General features: G+C 36.1%; 1 protein-coding gene across 2 annotated transcripts in view; it reads left to right on the plus strand.

Moving 5' to 3' along the window:
• The window catches only part of PLA2R1 (phospholipase A2 receptor 1), a 117826-nt gene that overhangs the window by 90461 nt on the left and 6510 nt on the right, over nt 1-20855 (plus strand). For both annotated transcript variants that reach the window (XM_039237539.1, XM_039237540.1), the window contains exons 18-25: nt 273-337; nt 609-712; nt 2513-2652; nt 11428-11545; nt 12398-12525; nt 12879-13026; nt 17701-17939; nt 19488-19656. In XM_039237539.1, coding sequence (XP_039093470.1) covers nt 273-337; nt 609-712; nt 2513-2652; nt 11428-11545; nt 12398-12525; nt 12879-13026; nt 17701-17939; nt 19488-19656 — 1111 coding nt within the window. The remainder of the gene's footprint in view (nt 1-272; nt 338-608; nt 713-2512; nt 2653-11427; nt 11546-12397; nt 12526-12878; nt 13027-17700; nt 17940-19487; nt 19657-20855) is intronic.

A 20855-nucleotide genomic window follows, 5' to 3' on the forward strand; every position in this document is an offset into this window, starting at 1 on the left:
TAGAAAATGTACTTTTAAATACATAAGGAAAGTTGTAAGAAAGATTTTCAATATTTGATTCCAATTTCCCTTCATAAAGAGGAGAGAATATTTTAAGATAATGAAGTTTCAGGGTCTCTCAAGATGCTAGGCCTTAGTGTACTCTTCTTTAGATAATTGGGTAAAATACTAAAGAATAGAAAGCTATTAACGGCAACACCATTAATCTTAATAGCGAAAAAGGAAAACAAGTAGAATATATGCTGACATTTTCTTTTTTTTTTTTTTAATAGCTTTCAAAGTATGGTGTAAATTGGTGGATTGGACTTCGAGAAGAAAGAGCCAATGATGAATTTCAGTATGGACCTAGATCAATCTGCATTTTATTTTGTTTGACAAGTTTTATTTGCAGAATGATTGAACCAGATCTTAATGATCAATTTGTTGAATAGCCTTCAAACATTATCTTTAACTCATAAATTTTCATTTCTCTAACCAACGACATGAGTATTTTTTTAATTTATTAAAATATTATGCCTTTAATCCATACCCCCAGAACTTCAAGAATGGTATTGGAGACTGGACATACAGAAAAAGAGAAGACACTAAATTTTTCCATTTTTCTACAGCTGGAGAGATGGAGCACCAGTAATATACCAGAACTGGGACAAAGGAAGAGAAGGATCTATGAATAATCAGAGCCAGAGATGTGGCTTCATTTCATCCATAACAGGTTATTTTATTCATCCATTTTGGGGTTTATAATACAAAATGATAGTTTTCAGGAGGCTTGAAGTCTCCTTTTCATTGCATTAGTTCCATGGAAAGGTCTTGTTAGCCAGCTTGCTTTTTAGTTGAATGTTTTTAGTTTCATCAGTCTTAAGGTTTAAGGATGGTCATCCCTACAGTTAATTCCATGTGTTCACATTCTTGGAAAATGAATTACAACCAGATAAGTCATTCCTCATGAAGCAAAATGGCACCAGAAATAGGCCCATTGAAACAGGTCAAAAATATACTTGACAAATACTATTCTCTATACAATTTCAATATGGGCTCATTTTAAAATCTCTTCTTAATTTTCAGTTTATATTTGACCAGAACTTTAATCTCTGTGAAATTTACTTCTCTTTCCCATTTAAGAAAGATTTTCTTTGAATTCAGTATTTTTTTAATGCCTAGCATTAACTGTTTCTTACCATGGAATACCAACTGTCTCCAAGTTGGATTTAGAAATACACGTATGTTTAACATGGGTGTTTTCTTTTTTAATTTATCAGTGAAATGTTATTTGGGTTCATTGTCACTCATATCCACCCCACTCTTTCTATCCTATAAAAGGTAATTATGGGGGCACCTAAGTGGCTCAGTCAGTTAAGCATCAGACTTCAGCTCAGGTCATGATCTCCCAGTTTGTCGGTTTGAGCCCCGCATTGGGTTCTGTGCTGACGGCTCAGAGCCTGGAGCCTGCTTCAGATTCTGTGTCTCCCTCTCTCGCTGCCCCTCCGTTGCTCATGCTCTGTCTCTCTGTGTCTCAAAAATAAACATTAAAAAAATAAGAATAGAAGGTAATTATGTTCCTGACTCGTAACAGATTCATAATGAACCTGTGCCCCAAGTTGAGAGAAGGATAAGCATGGAAAGCAATCCTTGGTGGAAGGGTATCTGCAGAGAAAGGAAAGGAAAAACCACACTGTTAATCAGCTCTCTTTTGCCAGCAGGTGTCACAACAGCCTACAGAAAGGCTGTTTGTGATTCTGGAAGACTAGCAGCTACTCTACATTGAAAATAGCATGTCAGCCCCTCCTTCAACATGCCTTTTTTGGGGGGGTTCGGGGGAGGTTCATATCCTTCACACTAGACAACTGAAACCTGCCTTTACAATATAAATGTATCCCTGCCCTATTCTGGGATTTATAACTTGAATGCTAATGAAATGCATCCTATACCCTTTACCTGGAAAATATAGCTCTTCTAAATTAAAATACACTTTACAGGAGGCTAAGGACTTTGGGATATATCTTCCTGAGGGCATGTCTATGTGTGCCTGTTTTGTTTAAGGGTCCGTATTGAAAAGTGCTTCTTTCTTAGAAGTTACAAAGTTAATTTTTCTACATTATGTATTTTCTAAAGAATTTTAAGTTAGAAATGATCATCCATTTAGAATCTTTTTTCTCTTTATATTGAAGTTGAATATTTGAAAACAAAAATATTACTTTACACTTTTTTGTTAACCAAGTCAAATATTCTCAGAACTTTAATCAGTTCTATGATTTCAATTATAATATTTCAATTTGTTGGGGTATTTTTTCTTTTTTATGGCACTTGCAAAATTCCTACATTCTTGAATTAGAATTATTCAGTTTGCCCAGTCTGCTCTTGTCATGAGAGAACTCTATCATCAGTTTAGTCCAATTTCTAGATTTAAAAAGTTATGATAAACCATTAGCAGTCATAAAAATGTGATACACAGAGAATGCTTACAAAGAGTCACCATTGTTTCAGGTCATTTCTAACACATTTACTCCTTCAGGACTCTGGGCTAGTGAAGAGTGTTCAGTTTCTATGCCTAGCATCTGTAAGCGAAAGAAGGCCTGGGTCATAGAGCAAAAGAGAAAGACCCCAAAACAACATGGAACATGTCCCAAAGGATGGCTATATATTAACTATAAGGTAAACTCATTTTCAAAAAGTTGCCTTTGCCTCTCTTTCGTAAATGTTTATTTTAGAATGTAATAAAAAAAGTAGGTATGGCTTTGAAAAACCAGGAGTTGTCCATTGGAACCGAACTTTTTTGTCACAACTTTCAAGATATCAGGTTTTCAATGTAGGGGCAAACCTCTTGAAATAAAGAAAGAGCCTTGACACCACCCTTCATTTGTATACTGGGTTTTTGCTCACAGTCCTTCATTGTGGTGTATAACTGTTTCATCAGGTAAAATGCCTGTGAGTGTGTGTAACTAGGTCCTGCCACGAAATGAGCTGTCAATGCCAGAGGACACAGACTCCATCTTCTCCTTCTTTTGTGTCCTCCCTGCCTGAAGCTGCCACAGAGACCTCCTTGTGAAGTGACCCACTAATAATGTCATCTTGAGCCTCATAAAGCTGGTACTTCCCTGCAGAATTGAAATTTTTTTTAAAAAATTGCCAGTGGGGATATTGTAAACCAGATTTATTATTTCTGATAATGCCTCCAATTAAGGCCAAGAGTAGCTCTATACTCTATTATGTTTTATAATAAAATAACTTTATAGGCCTTAGGTGTGGAGGTAATTAAAATGCATCCCAAATTATAAATGTTTAATTCTTTGATAATGGAAAAACCCACACTGTATCATAATTTCATATGTTAATATGAAATTGCTCTTTGTTAACAGCCAGTTTTCAGTCCTTATATTCAGTTATATTGCAGAGTCTTCTCTTCTTTTTGATCTTCCATTCACTGTTAATTTGTGACATGGGACCATTTGGATTTCACATGTATTTTGTTAAGCACTTACTACATATTTGGCACTGATTTTTTTATTGTGGTAAAATTCACATAATATAGAATTTACCATCTTAACCATTTTTAAGTATTTAGTGAGGTAGTGTTAAGTATAACTCACATTATTGTGCAATGAATCTACAGATCTTTTTCATCTTGTAAAACTGAACCCCTAAGTCCAATAAACAACCCCTCGTTTCCCCTCCCAGAGCCCCTGGAAACCACCATTCTACTTTCTGTTTCTATTAATTTGACTACTTGAGATAGTGAGGATAAGTGGAATCATACATTATTTGGCCTTTTGTGAGTGGGCTATTTCACTAAGCACAATGGCCTCCAAGTTCACCCATGTTAGAGCATGTGTCAAAATTTCCTTCCTTTCTGAGACAATAATATTCCATTATAAGTGTATACCACATTTTGTTTTTCCACTTGCCCACTGATAGGCATTTAGGTCTCTTCACCTTATGGCTTAGAGTTTTTGCTGGCTGATTTAATAGATATATTTCTTATTTTATTCAATTCTTTAAATACACAGAATTATTATCCCATCTTATACACAAGAAGACCAAGACTGGTAACATTGTGTGTTTTTTCTGAAAGTTCATAGCAAATAAGTGTCAGGTGGAGAATCAACCAGGGTTTTCTGACCTTGAGTCTGGTAGTCTTGTCTGTTTCCTATAGTTGACACTTCCTAGAAGAATTCTTAAATTACTAGACCAGTTTAGGGGCGCCTGGGTGGCTTAGTCAGTTAAGCATCCGACTTTTGCTTAGGTCATGATCTCGCGGTTCGTGGGTTCGAGCCCCGCGTCGGGCTCTGTGCTGACTGCCAGCTCAGAGCCTGGAGCCTGTTTCAGTCTGTGACTCCCTCTCTCTGACCCTCCCCTGCTCACGCTGTCTCTCTCTCTCTCTCTCCTAGAAATAAATTAAAAAAAAAAAATTACTAGACCAGTTTAGCCCCATTATATAGTCAATCTGGTGGCACTATGAGATTCTTCTAAAATACAATGGTTTTCTAAAACTTTATATAGTATTGAGGTACATTTTTAGTAGTTAATACTTTCTGCCTGATTCCTAATTTCCCAAACTATAACATCTACCAGTTATAAGTTATTTATACATTTCAGTATAAGAAACAGCAAGTATTCAATAAAACACTGAATATAACTAAGTTTTTAATTAAAAACTTTGACAATTAGTTCTTTTTAAATCTATTCTACTGTGATAAAATATATTTAAAATAAAATGTGCCATTTTCACCATTTTAAGTGTCTAATTCAGTGGCATTAATTACATTCACAATGTTATTCAACCATCCCCTTTATTACTAAGATTCATCATCATCCCAAACAGAAACTCTAACTCTTAAGCAATAACTCTCAATCCCCCATTCCACCAGCCATGATAAGTTCTAATCTATTTCCTATCCCTATGAATTTGCCTGTCTAGATGTTTCATGTAAGTGAATTCATACAGTATTTGTCCTTTTGTTTCTGGCTTATTTCTCTTTGAATAATGTTTTCACAGTTTATCCATGTTATAATGTGTCTCAGAACTTCATCCCCCTTTATGACTAAATAGTATTCCACACCACATTTTGTTTTTCCATTCATCTGAATGGATATGGGTTGTTTCCATGTTTTGGTTATTGTTGATAAACCTTCAATGAACATTGGCATACAGGTATCCGCTGGAGTCCCTATTTTCACTTCTATTGGGTATACACTTAGGAATGGAATTGCTACATCGTGTACTAACTCTGTGTTTAAATTTTTGAGGAACCAGTAAACTCTTTATCACGTATATGGCTGAACCATTTTATAAGCCTGCTAGCAACATGTGCTAGGAGTTTCTCCACATCCTTAACAACACGTGTTATTATCTATCTTTTTAATTACTGCCATCTTAGTGCATGTCTAGTGTTATCTCATTGTGGTTTGATTTACATTTGCCTAATGGGTAAGGATGTTGAGTATCTTTTCATGTGCTTATTGACCATAGGTATATCACCTTTGGAAACAATGTCCATTCAAGTCCTTTGTCTGTTTTTGTTTGGGTTGTCTTTTGATTGTTGAGTTGTAGGAGTTCTTTACATTTCTAAATATTAAACCCCTATTAGATACATGTTTTACAAGTATTTTCTCCCATTCTGCAGGTTGCCTTTTCTAATGTCCTTTGATGTACAAAGGTTTTAATTTTAATTAAGACCAATTTATCTAAAATCTCTTTTGTTACTCATGTTTTCAGTGTCATATCTAAGATAGGTTGCAAACCCAAGGTCATTAAAATTTACCTCTTATGTTTCTTCCTAGAAATTTATGGTTTTAGCTTTTATGTTAAGGTTTTTGTCCATTTTTAGTTAATTTTTCTACCTTGCAACCATTAAGACAGGTGCATCCTGGAGTGCTCTGTATGGGACAGCCAAAAAGGAATGCCTATCTTGTCTCAAAATCACATTTTCGATGCAGACAGTGAGCAACCCCAAAGCATTAGTAACTACTAATTGTAGTACTAACTACTATTGTAGTTACTAATCATAACTTCTCCCATGTACATAAGAGGATATGTTAAAGAAATTACAGCAAATCAAATCCTTGGCATTACAGAAATGATTCTTAGAAACTCTCAATGCTTGTTTCTGGTTCAGCCCTTGGCTATTATCCTCCCCCCAAACTTCTTTATCTGCACAGCTTAACTCTAGTCGATGTTTTCTCCTGTGTAAACATATTGAGTATATATATACAGAGGCATGGTAGAAGTGACGATAGAAGAGACCCAGGGCAACAGAGCAAGTGAATACTTCCTTTGAAAAGAATAGAAGGGGTGTGAGTAAAGCACAAAAACATACATGAGAGGAGAAAGGCTTTCTGAAGCAGGATTGGAGCAGGATTAAAACATCCCTTGGTAGCTCAAAGTTAAAAAAAAAATCTTTATTGATAACTAACAGCTAAATTAGTGGTTTACAGCCCTGATCAAATATTTAGAATCACCATGTGAGCTTTTTAAAAATGCCAAGGTGCAGGTGACATCCTAAAGATTCTGATTTAATTGATCTGCATTGGATCTAAACATCAGTGTTGTTTAAAATCTCCCTCGGTTATTCTAATGTACAGCCAATATTTGCCCAGCAATACAACATCCACATGACTTAGTCTTGAGTCATTCAGAGGAATTGACTAATAAAGATACTGTCACAGCAGGCTTCTTGAGAAAGATGATCTTTTACAGAGAAAATTATAGGGTACTCAAGTGTCTCCACCCACCAGGCCTTCCTTTGCATAGTAATGGCTAAAATCACTGGAGTCTCACTCCTTTGCCTTGACTCTATTTTTTAATTTTATTTATCTGAGATTGCTTCATCTGTCATCTACACCTTGGAATAAGTGGGCTTATAAGATCATTGGAAAAGCTGGTAAAAGAAGGATTGATAATGGTGAGGAGGAGAGCCTTGTGGGGATGGCTTCCCTGATTAACAAAGTTACAGAAGGAAAACTGGGAGATAGCAATGACATTACTCACCTCACAGTTCTGAAGGAGCATCAATATGTTATGTTTCATTGAATTTTGCTTCTTGTTTGTCAGTTTTCTATGGCTAGTTTTTATTGGTTATTTCTAAGAAAAAAATCTAGCTGGTTGACTAATTATCCACCTAAAAGAGGCTTTTTCATTTGTTTTACTTTTATTTGCATTTATTTTATGCAGAATTTACTCCCAGGCCATAAGTTTTTGTTTCCTCAGTTTCTTCTGGGATATCTTTTTCTTTTTCTTTTGTGCAACCTCCTCTTCTTCTTCAGAAACAATTTGCTCTTTTTCAATAAGGATCATCTCAATGTGCAGGGAGAGTTTATGTATGGGTTAATCCATGAGCCCTGTAAGTTCTTTCTGCTTTTTTTTTTTTTTTTAATTTTTTAATGCTTATTTATTTTTGAGACAGACAGAGACAGAGCGCAAGCAGAGTTGGGGCAGAGAGAGAGGGAGACACAGAATCCAAACCAGGCTCCAGGATCTGAGCTGTCAGTACAGAGCCTGACACGCGGCTCAAGCCCACAAACCGCGAGATCATGACCTGAGCTGAAGTGGGAAGCATAATCAACTGAGCCACCCAGGTGCCCCGAGCTCTATAACTTCTATGCCACATCTTGGTGGCTTTGTTCACCTGGATGTGCTCGAGGACCATAGAATCTACATCTAAACCCTTAAGTTCAGCATTTCTCTACGCATTTTTAGGCATGTGCAGTAAAAATTCTCCACTCTTTTTGGGCCACTGACCCTGTGTCCGGCTCCACTGTTTGGCTGGGCATACTTACCAACTCCACAACTGTAGTGTCAGAATGGAACACATTGCTTCTGCACATACTTTCCAGATACTTGGTAGCTTTTCGGATATGCATATCCTTGATGGACTGGGCAGTCTCACATGTGTTCTTAAAGTGAACATGAATATTTGAACCTCTTGATTTGCCTGATTTTGTCGGGTTGTCTGGGTCAAGTGAATAGTCAACTATTTTCAGAGATCACTTCAGGCAGCTTACAGGAAGAGGAACTCACCTTTAAGAGTTTTAAAACTGAGTTACCAAAAGTTAAGCATCTTTTCTAATGTTTTATAAATTATTTTCTCTGTGTTTGATGATATATGAGTCCTGACCTGGGATTACCTCTAGAAGAGTGAGTCATCAAAGATACTTGTCACAGTTGATCTGTAGGCAGGAAAAATTCTAAGTGTGCATGTGCTTGTATTTATATTAGATTAACTCTTATGCTTCTACTCACACATCTTTATCCAAGGATCTGGGTCGAATGCTAATGGCTGCTTTGTACCATCTAGTTTGGGATTGGCCAAAATTTGATTTCATGTACAACATAGTTTTTCTTTTAAAAAACACTCTCTCCTCTTTTTTTAATATTAATATTATTAGCATTTTATTTATTCATTCATTTAACTATGTTGGATATTGGTAATTTGATGGTGAGGAAAACAAACAAAATCCCTTTTCTTTTGGAGTTTACAGATGAGAGAGGAAACAAACATTAGTAAATCAATCAGGAAAATAACTCTAATTTATAACTGTGACACATATAATGAAAAGATTTACACAGTTCTATAAAAGTATATAACAGGAGAACGTAACTGAGGTGGTCAGAAGGACAGGAAGCATTAAAAGCAGGGGAGTACAACATGTGCTAAGGTCCTGAGATAAGAGGGGATGTAACCTATTAAAGAAATTAAAGGAAGCATAGAGAACTAGAATGTGAAAAGTGAAATAAAAGAGTTTCTGGTTTTTACCCTAAGACCAATGAGAAATGTCTCAAGGGTTTTAACTAATGAAGAACATGATCAGGAATGAGTTTTGAAAAAAAAAAAATCATTCATGCTGCAATGGCAAAGACAGACTGGAGGAAGGCAAGGATGATGAAGGTCCTAAGAGTGGTTGGGCAGCTATTGTTACAATCCAGGCTAAGATAGTGAAGGCAGAGACTGTGAGGCAGTAGTAATGGGGGGAGGACACTGAGAAATGGGATGTTCAAATGGTAGATTGAAGAGGGGATGGGGTGGGAAAGTGAGGAGACTCCCAGGTTTCAGGCTTATATAAATGCATGACTGACTGCCATTCCATGTGAGTAAGAATACTAGAAAAGGACCAAGTTTGGGGGAAAGGTCATAAATTCCATTTTTAAAGTTTGAACTGGAAATGATTTTAAGATAAGAAAGGAATTTTGTATTCAAAACCCATTTGGAATACAGTAGGGTATCCTTAATTCACTGTAATATTAAGAGATGCCTTAAACTTGATCACATTTTGCAAATTAGTAAGTAAATAAACAATTTAAAAGTGCCGTACTTCATCTTGCTGTTTTGCTTTAATTATTAATGACAACCATTTCAAAGTGTGTTAGTAAATTTTTTTTGAAACAATGAAGTGTAGTAATAGGAGGCTACACTCTCACAGTCAAGCTAGTAAATCTTGGCTGAGGCAAATGTGGGGGGATGGAAGAGTTGGGGGATGGGTTGCGGTGTGTGTGTGTGTGTGTGTGTGTGTGTGTGTGTGTGTTTTCTAGAAAGATTTATTGAGCTAACTAAACCAATGAGGTTCATTGGTATTTATGAATGGTTCATTAGTGTGACTATCTGAACACAAGGTGAATTCACATTAAATGATAAGACTGCCTAATAATTAGTGTGTGCCACTCTTTGGAATTTGTAATTAGAGAGAGGAGACAAAATGAAAGGAAATAGATAAAAGAATAGTTGCTATAAAATTAAAATCCTTTAAAGCCAATTCCATTTCTCTGTGAAGCAAACAAGGTGAAGAGGACCAGAAGAATTGAAAATGTATTTCCTCTTATTTGGTAATTCAACTTCAGGCTATATCAGGGTTTCTGGTTTTTATTCTAAGAACAGTGGAAAATCTCTTAGAGGTTTTAGATTTATTTTTATTTTTTGGAAAATCCCTAGTAGTTTTAAACTAAAGAGTGACATGATTGGGATTAAGTTTTGAAAGGAGTTACCTGGGCACTATTGACATTTTGGGCTGAATAATTCTTTGTTATGAGGGACTGACCTGTGCATTATAGAATGTTTAACAGCATCCTTATACTCTACCCACCAGATTCCAATAGCAAAACTCCACATTAAGCTGGGACAACCAAAAATGTTTCCAGACATTACTGAATGTCGCCCTTTGAGAACCACTGGACTAAATCTAGAATGCCGTTTGACAACTATTTGGGGGTCTATTGGCTTTTATTATGTTCCATAAATATTTATTGGGGACCTTCTTAGTTGTAATGTTCAAAGAAAAGCAACACTTAGTATCTCTGCTTTTTAAGGAGTTTATGATGAAGGGAAGGGATGGGGGACTGACAAATATAGAAATTAAAGAATGAGGAAGGATGTCATTCTAAAAGGGGATGGGAAAGGATGTTCTCTCAAATGCAGGCTTCCACAGTAGCCTAGAATTATCTTCTAACTGGGATTTTCTTGGTGGCAAAATCTTGAGATCTAACCTATCAATGACCAGGGTTGCCTATGTTCATTGATAAGAGAATATTCAACACAGAATATCCTTTGCATATGGTCTTCCCTGACTTCTCTGGAACTTAGCCTGATTCACTATAGCCTTTCTTTTCTAGCTCTCTCTCCCCTGACTCCACCTGGTTCTGTTAACATGTTTAAATTTCACTGAGCTTTAGTTGGGGATGGGAGGTGTCTTCAACACTATCTGACCTGTCCAGTGGTTATCATTTCATTTCTCATCCCATAATGCGTAGTCCTACCATGACACAGACATGATTCTCTCATGAGTAACAATGAGCTCTCACTGACAAATCCCACTGCCTTCTTTTTGTGTTCCATTGACACTGCCGGCCACTGTCCTCTCTATTTCTCCTTCCTAGGTTTCCTTGGTCCTGCCCTTGCTTCTCTTCCAACTAGACTCATTTTTTCTTTTCTGGCTCTTCCTCGTGGACTTACAAACCGCATAACTAACAAGTAATTAGTGAATTTAAGTCCCTGCTGCAGTTTGATTTCCCAGTATTCCTCTCACTTAAAGTGAGGAAGTGTATTTGTAAATAAAATTGAACTAAGCTATTAATTGCTACCTATAGGATTTTTAAAAGTTAAATCTACCACTTCACACTTTGCAATCAGGCTGGCTCCTTTTTAAAAGGAATACTGTTTTTCATTGAGCAAAAGACATTGTTCTGGTACCTTACATAACAAAATAGATGCTTGCTTCTATTCCTACCTGATACAAATGCATGCAAGATATTGACTTACCCTAAAAGCTGGTCCCCTGTTTTACTTTCACACCTTTGGAGCAACTCAAAGAAAAAAAATGAGTCATTTCTGCTCAAGAAAACTATAAAGAATTCTAAAGATTGATCCTCAGTGTCTTTGGGAGGTTTTTAACTCATTAAGAAAAATATGGAAATGAATGCTTTTTTTTGGACACTTTTTAAAGTGCCTTTTGGTGAAAATCCCCAAAGACCCAAGGGATTGGAAGAACTGGACATCGGCTCAAGATTTCTGTGTTGAAGAAGGGGGGACACTGGTTGCCATTGAAAATGAGGTGGAGCAAGGTAGAGTACTCAATGTTCAATATCTATTAAAATGGGAGTGCCGGGGTGGCTCAGTTGGTCAAGCATCCAACTAACTCTTGATTTCGGCTCAGATCATGATCTCACAGTTTGTGAGATAGAGCCCTGCATCTGGCTCTGCGCTAACAGTGCTTGGGATTCTCTCTCTCTCCCTCCCCACTCATGTTTTTTCTCTTTCTCAAAATAAAGAAATAAACTTTTAAAATATTCTCTCAAAATGCTAAAATTTCTAACTCAACATTGTAAGTATTATATTGGTGATGACATATACATTTTCATTTTGACCTATAAGGTTTATATTATGACATCTGTAAAAGTTAGTACATTGCATTGCTTATAAACTGATGATATTTGAAGACTTTTGTCTCTCCAGTAATAATGAAAAAATTAAGGATATATTTATGATCTATATTTCAAAGTGGCTAAAATAATCTGAGGTATACTCTATAATAATTGCAGGTATAATTTTTAGATCCCTTTCGATTTACCTATACACTTTTATTTGATACTTTGGCAATTGTACAGTTCAGTTTAAGCAGAGTAGATAAATCCTCATTTTTTAGAAAGGCATTGAATGAACACTGGAAATAGTTTTGTTAATAATATGATGAAATCTCAGGCTTAGCCAGCTAATGTCTATCAATTGTTTCACAATTGAAGCAAAAGTGAAAGAGACTGCATTACCTTAATAGGAACAAAGTAACAAATTCCTACAATTGATTCGTAATTAAGTTTTGCTGTCATTTAAATAAAATCATAGCTACAAATAGAATTCAATGATTACCCAATTGGTTTATATGGTATTAAATTTGATAATGTATTCCTATTTTTCAGCTTTCATTACCATGAATCTTTTTGGCCAGACAACTAATGTGTGGATAGGGTTACAAGATGGTAATTATGAAAAATGGCTAAATGGAAAGCCTGTGGCATATTCTAACTGGTTTCCATTTGACATAAATGTAAGTTTTCAGATCTGATTTTTAGAAATCATTTTAGTAAGAAATCCTATTTGATATTTATTTACTAAAGTGTTCTTTTACTTCCTATACTTTATAGGCATAAACTTTATTAGTCTGTTATATTAATTTTTAACAATATAATTACATATCATTTTCATGTGTTCTATAAATGGAATTACTTATCACAATAATTATTTATTTGGCAGGCTATGAAGTGATCTGTGAATACGTTTATTAAATGCAAATAAAGGAATAATATTGCCTGAATTTTTTAATTGTCCTTTAAAAATGTCACTGTTATAATAATGTTATATGTTACCATTCTTTTGGAAAACATATGTATCTTTTTAAAGATTCCAAGTTATAACACCACTGAAGTTCAAAAACACATTCCTCTCTGTGCCTTGCTGTCGAGTAATCCTAATTTTCATTTCACTGGAAAATGGTATTTTGAAGACTGTGGAAAAGAAGGTCATGGGTTTGTTTGTGAAAAAATGCAGGGTAAGAAATATTTGCTTTTTTATTCATTTCATCTCTATGACCCTTCTGTATTTGTTTTACACACTGTATAACTGTCATTTTCATACCTAACAGTGCCAGGCACTTACTTTTTGAGATTTACATATATTTACTCATTTAATCTCCACTACCCCAGGATTATGCTCTTTAGTGGGGTTCTAAAGACTAGAGAGACCACTTGAGAGATGAACAAGTTTATGCATCCATTTTGGCCCTATTAAGTGGCTTTACTGCTTTCTTATGAGTTTACATGTGTGTTTGGGGAATAAAAAAGGCTTTAAGAAAATGTTGTAAAAGAAAGAAAGAAACAAACTAATATTTCCTACTTTCTTGGAAACCTAAAAATGCCCTCTGTGACTAAATATGGCATGTAGCATGTCTCTAGAGCTGATGATCAGAACCCCCAGTAACCTTTAATGTGAAATACAAAAGCCATACTATTACACACTTTCAGTGGGGTTGATGATCAGGGCAAATGCACTGTAACTGACCTTGAGTAATAAAAATAAAAACAGCAACAACAAAAACAATAGCTCCAACTTATGCTTTCACCAAGTGCAAGGTTTCCCTGTATGATGCTAGTCTAGAAGACCACAGTTTGTGTCTGCAGCTGGGTGGAACTCTGGGCAACCTATTGTTTATGTACTTACTTGAATATGATTTATACCTCTTAGTGTTGCATGCATGTGAACTCTTTAATGCACTAAGTATCTATCCATCCTCAGAATAGCAGTTCCAGGGGAGCCCTATTTCCCAATTCACAGTTATCACTTAAACATAATAATATTCAGGAACTGAAAGAAGATAATCAATTATAGCAAGAATATTATGAGAAGAGCAGAGTCGTGTAGGGAAAGAAATATCAATACATCATGTATTAACATAGTTATGATATACTTGGCACTGTGCCTTGGCTTCATAAGCAATAAGGCATAAAAACTTCCCAACAATGTTAAGAAATAGGTAAAAAGTCTCCCTATTTTACATGTAAGAAACTTGAGACTTAGAAAAAATAAATAACATATTCCAGGACCCTCAGTTAAATACAATGATTCTATTCTATGACATTGATGTTGATCTCTTCTTAAAATGTACTACTCTCTGACCACTTTCTTTCTTTGATATTTTTTGGACTAATGTTGTGTATGGTCTTTTAGACATAAACTAAAGTAGGGTTGGTTGAGAGCACAGGCACTGGAGTTCATACCACACCTGGGTTCCTTCCCCACCTCTGTAAATAACTGTCAATGAAGTTTCTTATCTTTTTACAGATATGATTTCCACATCTGTAAAATGGGATAATAACTATCTCACAGACTATAGGCGTATACAATGCTTAGCAAGTTGCCAGCATATTAACAAATGATAGCTATTTATATTATTATTTCCAAAAGATATTATTCAACTGCACAAATTATCATAGTCTATAATAAATGCCCAAATTCTGCTCCACTTATTTATTAGAGCCTAAACTTTCTTAACTGCCTGAAAGAATAAAGATATCTAAATTAAAGGGAGACAGGGACAAAGTCAAGATCCCCAATATGGGGCTTGGTTTCCAACAGATCCTTCTTTTTCAGGTCAATGAGTGGCAAAATCATGTTGCTGAAAATCACTTATGTTTTGAAGTTTGATAGAACCAATTACATACAAAGAATTTCATGTGTGTAAAAATACAAATATATAATATAATGGGGGGAAATAGTAAAATTGCTATTCAGGTCACATATATGAAAATTTTTAATTACATTAATTTCACTAATTATCATTTTTTAATATCTACTTTGGTATTATGTTGGGTTTTTAAAATAACATTATATTTGGTACATAGGCTGGCAACTGGCAAACCCTAGTAAAGAATAAACAAATGTAAAAGTGTAGTCCATCACAATTTAGTTGGTAAATAGGTTAATTTCACTTTGGTTTTACAATATGTACTATTATTATATTGAGGTAACATTTTCAGGTAAGAGTCAAATTCCCATTTTGCCATTTTTACTTGGCATGAAGAACCAACATTTATTGAGCACCTGCTGTGCTCCAGGTACCACATTCCAAGTGCTGTGTTCCAGTAAGTGTCCTATGTGGTCATTTCTGAATTCTACCCACACCCCTCTAAGGAAGGCTTTACTCATCTCTTAAAGACCAGAAATTTGAGATTTGGAGAGATTACTTATTTTCCCAAGGTCACTTAGCCATTTATAGTCAGGACTGGGATTGATTCGCAGGTCTTCTGACCTATTCATACCTCACCATGCTCCTTTTCAACCCCAAATGTAATAAAACCAGTAAACAGAAAAATGCCCCAGCCACTTTGTATCAGACAGTTCAGAAATTCTTACCTTGTTTTAGTATTTTAGGTTTCCTAAATCTAGCCTATCCTAGTACATGATACAGTACAGAACGAAAAGGCAAGTGCACATTTTAAAGAGGAAATATCCTGTATGTAAAACAAGGGGTTGGCTGTCACATGATCTGTCACTTATGAATAAGAAAGTACCAGTGACCATGTCTGGGAAAACTTTGCCTTTTGATTGTAAATCTTGGCTCTGACAGATGACATATTAATAATAACTATTTATAGAATGTGTATATTTTAAGTGTTTATTAATATAGTTTTTAAACTTCTGTTAATTAATTTATTTATGTATGTATTTATTATGTTTATTTATTATTGAGACAGAGAAACAGAGCCTGAGTGGGGGAGGAGCAAAGAGAGAGGAAGACAGAATCCGAAGCAGGTTCCAGACTCTGAGCTGTCAGCACAGAGCCTGACGTGGGGCTCAAACCTGCAAACCATGAGATCATGACCTGAGCTGAAGTTGGACACCCAACCAACTGAGCCACCCAGGCGCCCTTTAAACTTCTATTTAGAATTTATACATGTAAACATTAAGCATGATAGCAACTATCATACAATCCCAAGTTTAATAAAGGGTGATATTTGATTTTAAAAAGAGGGGGGAGTGCCTGGGTGGCTCAGTCGGTTAAGTGATCTCAGGTCATGATCTCACAGTTCATGGGTTCACGCCCCGCATCTGGCTCTGTGCTGACAGCTCAAAGTCTGAAACCTGCTTCGGATTCTGTGTCTCCCTCTCTCTCTGCCTCCCACCCATTCATGCTCTCTGTTTCTCAAAAATTAACATTAAAAAATTATTTTTTAAAAAGGGTGGTATTTGAGAATATGCACTTGTAAAATTATGTTTGCAACACAATATAATGTATGACTCCATAATATGTGCCAATATTCTCTTAGTAAGTATTAAGTTCTGCCAGAGCAATGTGTGTTAGACTGGATGTAATAGCGGTATAAAACCTGCCTAGGGCACCAGGGTGGCTTAGTCAGTACACTGTCCAACTCTTGATTTCTGCTCAGATTTCATCCCAGGTTCATGGGATCAAGCCCTGCTCTGAAATCCATGCTCAATGTGGAAACTGCTTAAGATTCTCTCTCTCTCTCTCTCTCTCTCTCTCTCTCTTTCCTCCCTCCCTCCCCTCTCTTTCTCCCTCTGCCTCTCTAGAGAGTGCCTCACACTCTCTCTCTCTAAAAAAAATTAAAGGAGCACCTGGGTGACTCAGTGGGTTAAGCAGCTGCCTTCAGCTCAGGTCATTACCTCACAGCTTGAGAGATTGAGCCTCAGCAGCGTTGGTTCTGCGCTGACAGCTGAGAGCTTTCTTGGGATTCTCTTTCTCCCTCTCTCTGTCTTTCTCTCTTCCTCTCCCCTACTTGTGTGCACTCTCTCTCTTAAAATAAATACATAAACAACTGATGGATGTGGGGGGGAGGGGGGATGGGCATGGAGGAGGATACTTGTGGGGATGAGCACTGAGTGTTATGTGGAAACTAATTTGACAATAAACTATTTGTAAAAAAAAAAAAAGAAGGAAAACATTGTGAAAGAAAAAAAATAAATACATAAACAAACAAAGAAGCAAACAAACTTAAAAAAAGAGATAGTCAAGTGGTATGCACAATTATTCAGCCATCAAAAAAGAATGAAATCTTGCCATTTGCAATGAAATGGATGGAGCTAGAATGTATTATGCTAAGTGAAATAAGTCAATCAGAGAAAGACAACTACCATATGATTTCACTCATGTGTGAAATTTTAGAAACAGAACAGATGAACATATGGAAGGTGGGGGTAGGGGAACAAGAGGAGACAGGGAAACGAACCACAAGAGAATCTTAATGATAGAAAACAAACTGAGGGTTGATGGAGTGATGTGGGTGGGAGACGAGCTGGATGGATGCTTTAAGGACTGACCTGGTTATGATGAGCACTGGGTGTTGTATGTAAATGATGAATCACTGAATTCTATCCTGAAAACAACATTGCACTCTATGTTAACTAACTAAATTTAAATTTTAAAAAAAGGAAGAAAGGAGACAGTCAAAAATGTGAAATCTAAAAATGGTTCTCTATACGTGTATATTTTTTCTTAAAGAAACTCATGCTTTAAACTTCCTAAGTGTTCTCATTCTTTAGCATCATCTATGCTTTTAGGTATTATTCTCATTGTTAAATAGTTCTAGAAGGGAAACTGATGTTAATCACAGCATGGATCATCATGACATGGATCCATGCTAAGCTTTGCCTCTCCCTTTCTCAGCCAGGTGCTGAAAATGATTTGTTGTTCTTGTTCTTGTTCTAGATACCTCTGGACACAGTGTAAATACATCTGATATGTTTCCAGTCCCCAATACCTTAGAATATGGAAACAGAACTTATAAGATAATTAATGCAAATATGACTTGGTATACAGCAGTAAAAACCTGCCTAATGCATGGAGCAGAATTGGCCAGCATTACAGACCAGTATCACCAGTCCTTCCTCACTGTTATCCTCAACCGGTTAGGACGTCCCCACTGGATTGGACTGTTCACTGCAGATGTAGGTATCTTAAATCTCTTGGAATATCCCTGCTTAACAAATTTCACATCTACCCCCTTAGTGGTATGGCCACTGAAATTAACACATGAGAAAAATTCCCAGAAATAACAGCAAATGTAACATTTAAGTAATTGGTTTATACAATAAGTATGACCAACCTTATGAACAGCTTATGACTACAAATTAATGGTATACATCTTTTTTTAGAGTAAATGTCCACTTGCCTAACTGATGGAAAATAATGCCCTTCAAAGGTTCTCTGAAAATTTCTGAGTATCCCCAGATGCTGCCTCATGTGGTCAGTGGAACACATCGAAAACTCAAGCACCTGCATTTGGGTCATTTGCATTTAAGAAATCCCCAAGAAAAATGGATCATGCTTCCTGCCTATAAGTGTGGTTACTAATTCAGCACCACTTTGGAATTTAACTCTCCCTCTAGGGATGTATTTTGAAGACTAAGATTTTTTTCTTAGTTTTCTTTTCTTTTTTTTTTTTTAAGTAAAAGTATCATACACTTGCAGTAGTAAAAAGTAAAAACTATTCTATCTCGACCTCTGGCTCTACACCCCAAAGATAATCACTATAAATATATCTTGTGCGTCATTTAAAAATTTTCTACATATGCACATTTATACACATAATGGGTGAGTATATATATTGTTTTTTAAGTAAAAATGAGGTCATACTACATGTGCTCTCCTTTAACTTGTTTTTAGTTTAGTATGCCCTGCACAGCTCTCCATATCAGCACACAAAAATCTAACACATTCTTTGCAGCACCATGTAAAGATATACCATACCACTCTCCTGTGAATAGAAATTTGGGTTCTTCTCAGTTTTTGACAATTACAAGTAATACACAACAAACATCCCTGGTCAAGTTAGATAAATTCCTAGAAGTGAAGTTGCTAAGCACACTTTACAGCTGAAGAAAGAGTGCCATATTGCCTGCCAAAAGTTTACACTAATTTACATGCGAACAACTATGCTAACAGGTAGTTTTTCATATCCTTGTCAATACTGGGTATTATCAACACTTTAATCATTACCATTGGGATAGGTGAGAGAATGGTATTTTATGGTTGTTTATTGTATTTTTGCATTACAAATGTTCTAACTTCATGTACTCTATTATGGCCTCTGGATTTTGTATCAGACTTGAAAAGATATTCCCCACACCAAGAGTATAAAATATTTAGCCAAGTTTTCTTTAGCACTTTTATGTTTCCAATTTTATGTTTGAATCTGACCAATCTGAAATTGGTTTTTGTGTAAAGAACAAGGTACTGATCCAACTTTATTCTGATTGCTTACTTCGAAGTTATGGTGGCAGTGAACGAAGGATTCCCCAAGACTAAAAAAGATGCTGTTGTGACAGATACTTCTTTTTGTCAGGCCAAATTCACAAACTATCCTAGAGCCCTTGAAATGTAACGCTAGATGTGGAAATATAAATCAGTGTGTGAAGTAAGGGCTACTCAAACAGCAATGGGTGATGCCACCAGCAGTCCTAGCAAGGAAGTGATGGTTCCATTTCGCTCCACAGAATGGTCTTAATTTTGAGTGGTCAGATGGCACCAAATCCTCCTTCACTTTTTGGAAAGATGATGAGTCATCCATCTTGGGTGACTGTGTTTTTGCTGACACCAGTGGACGCTGGAGTAGCACAGCCTGTGAGTCATTTCTGCAAGGAGCAATTTGTCATGTACCTACTGGTAGGTTCAATTCTATTCAACTCAACAAATACGTACTGGGCACCTACTGTGTGTAAGGCACTGTGCTAAGCAAGAGCTATGAGTAAGAGTAGTAAGAAGTGTCTGTCCTCAAGAAGCCTCTGGTCTGGCAGGTGATGTTCAAATAACTGTTATACCAGGCAGAACTACCAAATGATGGAAAAGAGGTAGTAAGTGTTGTGGAGGGTTAGCAAGAGAAAGAACATAACACACCCAGTTGAGGACAAGTAGGACTTCTTGAAGGACATGCCTGTGGAGACTGGACTTGAAGAATAGGTGAGATGTAGTGAGAAAATGATTGGACATAGAGAGGCATTCTGAGCAGAAAAGCTTGGACAAAAACATGGAAGGAAGAAAGGTATAAAGCAAAGCTGGTGTTGAGATTTGCCTGCATGGCAGTGTACCAGTAAGGAGAGGTGGGAAATCAGGCTAGAAACCTGCATTAAGAGCATGTGTGAAGGACCTTGAAGGCCAGACTGCAAATTTATGTTTAAGTCAAAGACTAATAAAATTCTAGAGATGATGATGATGATGATGGTAGTAATAATATTTATATTATATGATAAGGATGAATAATAATATTTCATTACTCTTAAAGCTCACCTGGCCCTCCCTAGTTAAGCCAGGTGAACTTTATTTTAAAGAGAAAATGAACTCAGAACATGAAATATCTTCCTGAAGATCTCACAGATGTCCACCAATAGCACCAGGAGGAGAAGCCAAGCTTCCATGTTCTCTGATATGATGTTTATCCCATTACACCAAGTCCCTCTTCCTTGATTGCTACATAGAGTTCTTTAACACCAGTTGGTCTCTTTTAAAATCTCTCATTTAGTAAAAGTGCACATATTTGCTTACATTCTGGGTACTATAAGTTAAACAGCATACACATTGTGTAACTTCAGATCAAAATAATTCAGGATAATAATGTAAATGATAGCCATATATATTGGAAAAGCTAATTCTGCTACTAAAACACCATAAACATTTAATCTTCTCTTTTCAATAGCACTGCATTTGTTGAGTGCTTAAGAAGTATCAGGCACTAGCTCATTTAAATTTCTCATACAGGGGTGCCTGGCTAGCTCAGTTGATAGAGCATGTGACTCTAGATCTCAGGGCCATGAGTTTGAGTCCCATGTTGGCCATAGAGATTACTTAGAAGAAAAAAATCAAAATAA

The sequence above is a fragment of the Hyaena hyaena genome, unplaced genomic scaffold (assembly GCF_003009895.1).
Source record: "Hyaena hyaena isolate Hyena2069 unplaced genomic scaffold, ASM300989v1 scaffold_126, whole genome shotgun sequence".
Taxonomy (NCBI): Eukaryota; Metazoa; Chordata; class Mammalia; order Carnivora; family Hyaenidae; genus Hyaena; species Hyaena hyaena.